Raw genomic sequence first — 8,094 nt, forward strand, 5'->3', positions numbered from 1 at the left:
GCAAAGGCGTGTCACTAAAGGTGGAGCTAGTCTTGTGTTCACCAAATTGGCGATCTCTTATTTTCTTCTTTGAATATTCTCCAATCTTCACAGTCCTGTCATCAAATTGGTTATGATTCACTCTTCCTTGAGGATAGGTTTCTAAGAGAGATAATAAATGTGATAATGTTCAGTAGTAATCATGTTTTCTCAAGTTCTTTTAGCTAATCATCCAAAGAACACTATAAATCTTGGTTCACTTTAAAAGTTTTCTTACTTTGCTTCTATGTAAACATTTAGCATTTATATATATGTTCTATGTATATGTGTTTAGGATATACTGATAGGTACAGAAAAAATGAGCAAGTACAGTATTTTTCTAGATAGTAACTTTACTTTAAAATCTTATGGTCTTATGATAGATGTGGTAACATCCTCCATTGCCTTTTATATTCCCAATAGACAGCATTAATAGTCAAGATTAGTGAGTATTTATATAGGTTGGAAACTTTAGGTATTACAAGTACTTTCCTATTGACTATTATCAGCCCTAATATATATGTATGATATGCAATCATTCATGGAAATGTTATTATCGTCTAGTTTTTTCTACTTTAATAACTGCCCAAATCTGTTCACTTTTAACAAACTGAAAATACTTATTCTTCTACTTTTGTAAAATTTTCTGTTTATACTATTACATAGTCATTGTATGTAGCGATATGTTTCACACACATACATCACGTACTTGTCCTTATTTACCCTCCTATTTCTTCCCCCCATTTGCTTTTTGAGATAGTTTTCTTTGTCATCTCCTCCCCACTCCTTCTCTTCTTCCCTCCCTCTTCCTCTTCCTCCTCTTTCTCTTGTGGATGGCCTTTTGAATCCTCATGTTTCCACTTCCAGAATGCTGACATTTAAGCATATACCACCATATCTGGTTTTATGTGGTAATGAAACTCAGGGCTCTGTGTATTCTAGGCAAAGCACTCTACTAACTGATCATCTTCTCAGTTTCCAGATACTCTCATGTCTACTTCTGCGTCATATTTTTTTTATCTCAAATTAACAACAATGCTTTGCATTTATGAAAAGTACATGCTGGGGATGGAGAGACTGCTCAGTGATTAAGAACTTTGGGTATTTTTCCAGAGGATCTGGGCTCAATTTCCCGCATCCACACGGCAGCTAACAATTGTAGGTAAATTCAGTTGCAGAGGATCTGATGCCCTCTTTCTTTCTTGTCTCCACAGGCACTCTATGCACATGGTGTACAGATTCAGGCAACCACTTCAGACAAATAAAAATAAAATCTCAATTGGAGAAAAGTATAGACTACCAAGATGTTCCTGGAATAGAAATGTTGCTGCTGGTGAGAGCAGTGGCAGTGGTGGTAGAAGTGGCAGTGGTGGGATCTGCTGTGGTTCTTGAATGTAAGAAGGTACTGGGAATTCTCCTTGAACTGGAGAATACAGAAGTTGAGGTGCTTGTGGGTATGTGAGCAATGGTGCTGCTACAAAGGGCTGCTGCACAGGACCAGTCACAGGCACATGATAGTCAAGTGTCTGCGGGACAATGACAATTTTTTGAATTCCATTTTCTTCCACCACCTAAAAGAGGAGACAGAATTATATGTACATATTAATATCCATAGAAATCATTATGTTTTATATTTATGCCACATGCTCTTAATTTAGGAATCTAAATTATCATGGACCAATAGTCAAGAAGGTAAGATCTGGGCTGGAGAGATAGCTCAGCGGTTAAGAGCACTGACTGCTCTTCTAGAGGTCCTGAGTTCGATTCCCAGCAAACACATGGTAACTCACAACTATCTGTAATGGGATCTGAGTCTCTTCTGGTGTGTCTGAAGACAGCTACAATGTACTCATATACATTAAATAAATAAATAAATGAATCTTAAAAAAAAAAGAAGGTAAGATCATTCTCTATCTTCCCCCCCCCCAAATCAGGTAGCTTGATTTTTTACCTCAGTATCAAGTCTCTAGAACTCTATGTCAACCAGGCTGAGACTTCTCCTGAGTATTGGCATTAATGGGTGTGTACCAGCATGCCTGGCTGTAGCTAGCTTTTGAAAAAGAGGCAATTTCTGACACATTTCAAAACTTTAAAGTGTAACATCTTATTTATTTATTTATTTATTTATTTATTTATTTATTTATTCATTCATTCATTTTGTTTTTTTTCGAGACAGGGTTTCTTTGTGTAGCCCTGGCTATCCTGGAACTCACTCTGTAGACCAGGCTGGCCTCGAACTCAGAAATCCACCTGCCTCTGCCTCCCAAGTGCTGGGATTAAAGGCATGTGCCACCACTGCCCAACATAACATATAATTTAAAAGTGTCCTTTCTAATCGTTACTTTCTGAAGGCTTCCCAACTGGAAACTACTGTTAGTTTCTTATGAACATTTCTCAAATTTCTTGCTTTCCTTATCACAATATCTTTATTTCTACCAATCAGCACTTTCACTTTTACTTAGTAATATACCTTTGAAAACTATTCTGTTTGATTTATGATCTGCCCTTGCCTTTTTTTGAGATAGGGTGTAACTATGTAGCTCTGGCTGTCTTTGAACTCACTGCAGACCAGGCTGGTCTGGAACTCACAGAGATCTGCCTGCGTCTACCTCCCTAGTGCTGGGATTAAAGGTGAGTTCCACCACCACACAGCCTATCTTTTTCATCTTTTTGTCTAGTTTTCTAGTGTTCCATTATCTCCGTATATCATACAGTCAGTCATTTATAGGGATCGGATTTGTTTTCAAACTTTTTTTTGTAATTATAAACAAGACAGCAAAGAATATTATTTATATGATATATTAACAATATTATGTATATGCTATAAGAATATATCATTACAAATTTGTAAAAAATGTCTTTTTGATAAATTCTTTAAAGTGGAATTGCTGACTTCTGGCATGTGTACACTCATTTTCACTAGATATTTTCTTACAAGCAATTCTGTATTGAATTAAAGTACCTTAAATTAACTTGCATCTGCAACACTATGAAATATACACAACCAAACAAGCCACAAAGACAAAGGCTAGGAGGAAGGATAACAAGACATCGTCTCAAGTACTGTCATTCCAAGGCCATTGAACATTTTTTTTTTTTTTAAATCTCGGCAGGGGGGTTATCTACCTGCCCGTTTTAAGAGCACCACAAATATTTGAGGATTTTTTTAAAAATAAGTTTTCTTAGACCTTTAGGAATAAAATGCTATTGGGTTGAAAATAGTACGTTATTTTAAGGACTAAAGATTATACATTATTAGAAACCATTGCTGTATGTATTGTAATGGTACTTAAGATGGATTAACACACTCTACAAAGCAATGGAAGACAACTATTAAGTGATCTAAATTTGCTAAGCAATTAGGTATCATGTATGGGGCAATCTAAGGGAGGTTTGGTTAAAATCAGCCACTTGAAATAATTTCATTTAAAGGTTTAGTTAGAAGCAAAATTTAAAGAAATGGTAACAGTAAAGTTAAGTATTAAATACATATTTCAGAAAAATCTATTATCATATGGTGACATAGTAAAAAATATTAAATGATAATAAAGAGCTAACCACAAAAGAAAAACCACATTAGCATACCTGAGACATGTATCCAGGAGGAAGGTATATTGGTGGCAAATTGCCAGTTGGTGCTATCAGAGGTACATCTGCAGGACCTAAGAAAATTATTAATGAATTTTAAGCAAAGGCCATTACAGAATTCCAGTTAAGTAGCATTGAGCTTTAAAATAGCCGCTTTGAAAGAATATTGCTGCATATACACAGAACCTATTACCAAAGTATAGATAAAATCATTGAAAATTCATGTCAACCAATAGAATATAACCAAGGCATCCAATGAATACTGGGTAAAATGTGTATTATAAAATCTACTGGCAAGTTCACTGCAAGTGAGCTAAAGTTTCAGCTTTCTGGTGGTGTTCTCTCACTTAGCATGCTTATATTGCCTAAAGTTTTACTTTGTGTCATAAAATCATTTCTTGTAGTTATATTACCTAGTAAAAATGAAAGGAAGTTTTCTGTTAGGTCTTCCTTCCATAATATTAAAGTGAACACATACATATGTATGTATGTAAGAACAATTCATGAAAAAAAAGAGGACACGAATATGCAAGAGAGCAAGGAGGAGCATATGGAATAGTATGGAGAGAGTAAAGGAAAGAGGAAAATTACACAATTTCATTGTAATCTCAAAGAAATAATTTAAAAAGTGAAAGGGGAGCATAGAGGGGTGGGTCAGTGGTTGAGAGCACTGGCTGATCTTCCAGAGGACCTGGGTTCGATTCTTAGCTCCCACATAGTAGCTTACAACTATTTGTTAACTCCAGTTGCAGGGCATTTGATACTCTCTTTTGGTCTCCACATGGCACCAAGTCATACAGACAGACAAAACAATCATACACATAAAATAAAAATAAACACATCTTCAGAAAACAAAGCAAACATTTTTAGAAAATGACCTACTATAAGGAGGACTTATGCACCACTATACTTTTATATCACATATTCTTAATATCTCCACATACAGTTGCATAGCAGCTCAAAGTTAGTACAGTTAGTACATAATTCTTTGGGTTCTTTGAAATTATTAAAATTATTAAATTATTAAAATTAGTACTTACTTCAAAGAATACAGGAGTTTCTAAGGTCCTGGAGTGGTAATTTGTGTGAGATCATGGTAAACATTATATACCAGAAAAGGGTGTTGAATCCACTGGAATTGGAGTTACAGATGGTTGTAGGCTGCCTTGTGGGTGCTAGGAGCTAAACCTGGGTCCTTTGCAAGAGCAAGAAGACCTCTTTACATCTTAGTATAATAACCAATGAACCTTCTTACTAAGGGTCAATCTCAAGAAAGAAATAATATAAAATTTACTACTTAACAAAATAGTGAGATGCTTACTAGCTTAACCAGGTACATAGCCATGAAAATGGCAGGAGTTGAGATTAAATAACTTTCCTTTACAAAAGCTCTCATTCTTTCTCAAGAGGTGATTCTTTCTTGGCATATTATCTTGCTGTGTTTCTGCAGCATATTTTCTTCCTTCCTTCCTTTCTTCCTTCCTTCCTTCCTTTCTTTCTTTCTTTCTTTCTTTCTTTCTTTCTTTCTTTCTTTCTTTCTCTCTCCCTCCCTTTCTTTCTCTCTCTTTCTCTCTTTCTTTCTTTCTTTCTTTCTTTCTTTCTTTCTTTCTTTCTTTCTTTCTTTCTTTCTTTCTTAGTGATTCCACATATGTATACACTGCATCCTGGTTACATATATCTTCCCATTTTCTCCCTCCAGCTCTCCTCACCCTTCCCATATATCTCCCACTTCCTCTTTCATACTCTTACTTTTAAAATATAAGCCACTAGTATGTGCATTTATGTGTGTGTGTGTGTGTGTGTGTGTGTGTGTGTGTGTGTGTGTGTGTGTGTGTGTGTTTGTTTGCCCATAGAGGCATGAACAATCTGCCAATGGAATCCATTCCACAAAGAGAAGTGGCCCGCCCTCAATAGGGAACTGCCATTACTTTTCCACCAACTGCCATTACTTTTCAGCATGGGGTGGGGCATGCAAGCTACACCTTCTCCATGTTGGAGTTTAAGTCTCTTGATCCTATGAAGGTCTTATGCAATAACCACAGCTGTGGAGTTGATGTTTACAACACCTATGTCATGTCCAGAGGCCAGCCTTTCACAGTGCTACTCCTCTCCGTCCTCTGGCCCTTCTTATGTTCTTCCTGAACCTACTTCCAAGATATTCCCTGAGCGATTTTTGGTGAATGTGTGTTTGCCTGCATGTTTGAGTGCATGCCTGCCTGTGTTCTTGCATGTGTGTGTGTGTGTGTGTGTGTGTGTGTGTTTTCCATCTACTGCTGAACAATCACAATTGCTCATTCTTAGCATTTTTTAAAGTTCAGAGTTTCTGCATTAACAACTATCCTCTGCAGGAAGAAGCTTCTCTGGCCAGGGCTGAGAGTAACACAATTCTGTCACTCTCTGGAGCTAGAGAGTTTACACTATTTACATTAATACTTCCTTATCTTTTCTGCTCTGGTAAATAGTTTTGCCCTGGTGCCTTTGTTTCTGATACAACATTCCAGGGTCTGGTAGAGGAATTCTTCTTGCCTCTTTTGGCTTTTCTGCAGTCTTCTGATTATGGTAGTCAGCCAAGTAGGCTTGAGCTGTTTTCAGAGACCTCCACTGGCTTCTGGGCTATGACTGAACTAATATAAGTCATCAAGAAGTTCCTATTGGTCCCTTACTGAAAGGCTTATTTATTTGCAACGGCAAGACTCTGGCCAAAGCTATTTGTTACAAATTGAAAGCAGTAGGAAAGGAGGAAAGTCCATTGTAAGTCTGAGATGCTAAGGAGTCATTTTCAACATGTGGTATGGCTAGTAGCTTGTCCAGAATGAGTTCCCATGTACTGACAATTCTTTCTTTTGCCCATCTTCTTCTCTGTCCCAGTGTTTGCTGTTGCTTTTCAAAACTGGGGGGAGTAACCAGGTTTTAAATTTTTTTTTTTTTAAATCTCTGGGTCCAGGAATCCACTCCTTTCCCTCACAACTAGTTTGTGATCAATCTTGTTCTGTAAGATTTCCTTTCAAGGTTAATTTAGCCTGACTAAATACATGGGTATGATCCAGGGTGAAGCTGTTTCATCTCTAAATGTTGGAAGGGTCTCTGTTCTCTGAGGATGCTCTAGCTGAGACATGCCTGAGACTGATCAATATGCTGAAACTGAATCTCCCCTATGATAACTACAGGGGAAGTCTATTGCCCTCGAGTGATACCTTCTGGGTGAACATTGCAACTCATGCCATACCCATGCAATGGGTCTCACACCCCTATATTCTCTCTGACTGAACCTTCCAATGTGGTCTCAAAAACTGATCTAATTTTGATTGTCAGTCTTAAAATAAAAAAAAAAAAATTCTGATTTTCATTTGTAACAAAATTTGGCCCTTATACTCACTCGCAGATCAAGAATGCCTGCCATCTCATGCCATATTAAATTATAACTGCATCCTACAATTAGATCTAACTAGTTGTAATTTATGAAGTCTCCGAGGTGCTTTATATCTAAGTCTTTATGTCTCTGTCACAAGGTCTTCAGTTGTCTTATGTGCCTTAATAGATTCTCCTATACTATGCCATGACCTCTAAGCTTAGCTGTAGGTGATATCCTTGAGAAGTCTTCATTTGTGGGCACCCAAGACTCATCTATAGTTAGTTAGGCCAGGGTATAGTGTGGTGCCTGCTATGTAATGTACTTCCTCTGGCCCTATTCAGACCACTGAAGTAGAAACTTATGGGGAAGGATTTGCCAAGACTGTATGTTGTCTATGAGAGGGAATTTTGAAAATGGTCATTATCAAACTTAATAACTATAACCCTTTGTGGGAGATAATACAGGGATGCTCACAAGAACACTATTTACTTTCAGTCTAGGCTAGTTGAAACCATGTAGAAGTGCACTAATCTGGCTGCACAACAGAAATCCTGGCTGTACATTTTAGAAGATATTATATAAAGCTTAAAGGAAACCCACAGTCTTGCTTCAGTTCATTAGACATGGACTTCAAGATCTTTAAAGCCATGAGGAGACCTAGATAACCAAGGCTGCATACTAGAAGTCTAAGGAGAGACAGGGACTGGATGTCACAATTGTCTATTCCCTGCTCATCTCTGGAAACTCTATAATTCTATCTAGTGGCCACCCTGCTCATTCACAAGGAACCAGCTCATTTAAGGGCCAAAGGACTCCTTCCTGTTATTGATGTTGTTAGCCAGGACATTTTAAACCATGAGTTGTAAAAGTTACTCAGCTATATGCTTCTCTCAGGACATGTCCAATCAACAAAAGACAGAGCAATTGTAAGCAAGAAAGTACCTCTCTTTCCTGTGAGGGAAGGCCAACCTCCAACCAAAGAACAAATCTAAATTAGGATAACTGCTCATGATTTTGGGAGAGAACAAGAACATGACTCAGTGGCAGCCTTCATTCCAGCCAGGTCTCCCTCCTGTCAATAAATTCCAGTTTGAATAGTCCCTCCTTCCTGTGGCTAGCAGTTTCAATTTCCCACA

At 37.4% G+C, this 8,094-nt stretch overlaps 1 protein-coding gene across 1 annotated transcript in view; it reads right to left on the minus strand.

Moving 5' to 3' along the window:
• Window positions 1–8,094, minus strand: part of LOC116090414 (fibronectin type III domain containing protein 3C1-like) — a 68,045-nt gene that overhangs the window by 25,861 nt on the left and 34,090 nt on the right. The window contains exons 5-7 of the mRNA XM_031370910.1: window positions 3,604–3,680; window positions 1,319–1,589; window positions 3–141 (exon numbers count right to left, since the gene is read on the minus strand). Of these exons, the coding sequence (XP_031226770.1) occupies window positions 3–141; window positions 1,319–1,589; window positions 3,604–3,680 (487 nt within the window). The remainder of the gene's footprint in view (window positions 1–2; window positions 142–1,318; window positions 1,590–3,603; window positions 3,681–8,094) is intronic.

The sequence above is a fragment of the Mastomys coucha genome, chromosome X (assembly GCF_008632895.1).
Source record: "Mastomys coucha isolate ucsf_1 chromosome X, UCSF_Mcou_1, whole genome shotgun sequence".
NCBI classification, from domain to species: Eukaryota; Metazoa; Chordata; class Mammalia; order Rodentia; family Muridae; genus Mastomys; species Mastomys coucha.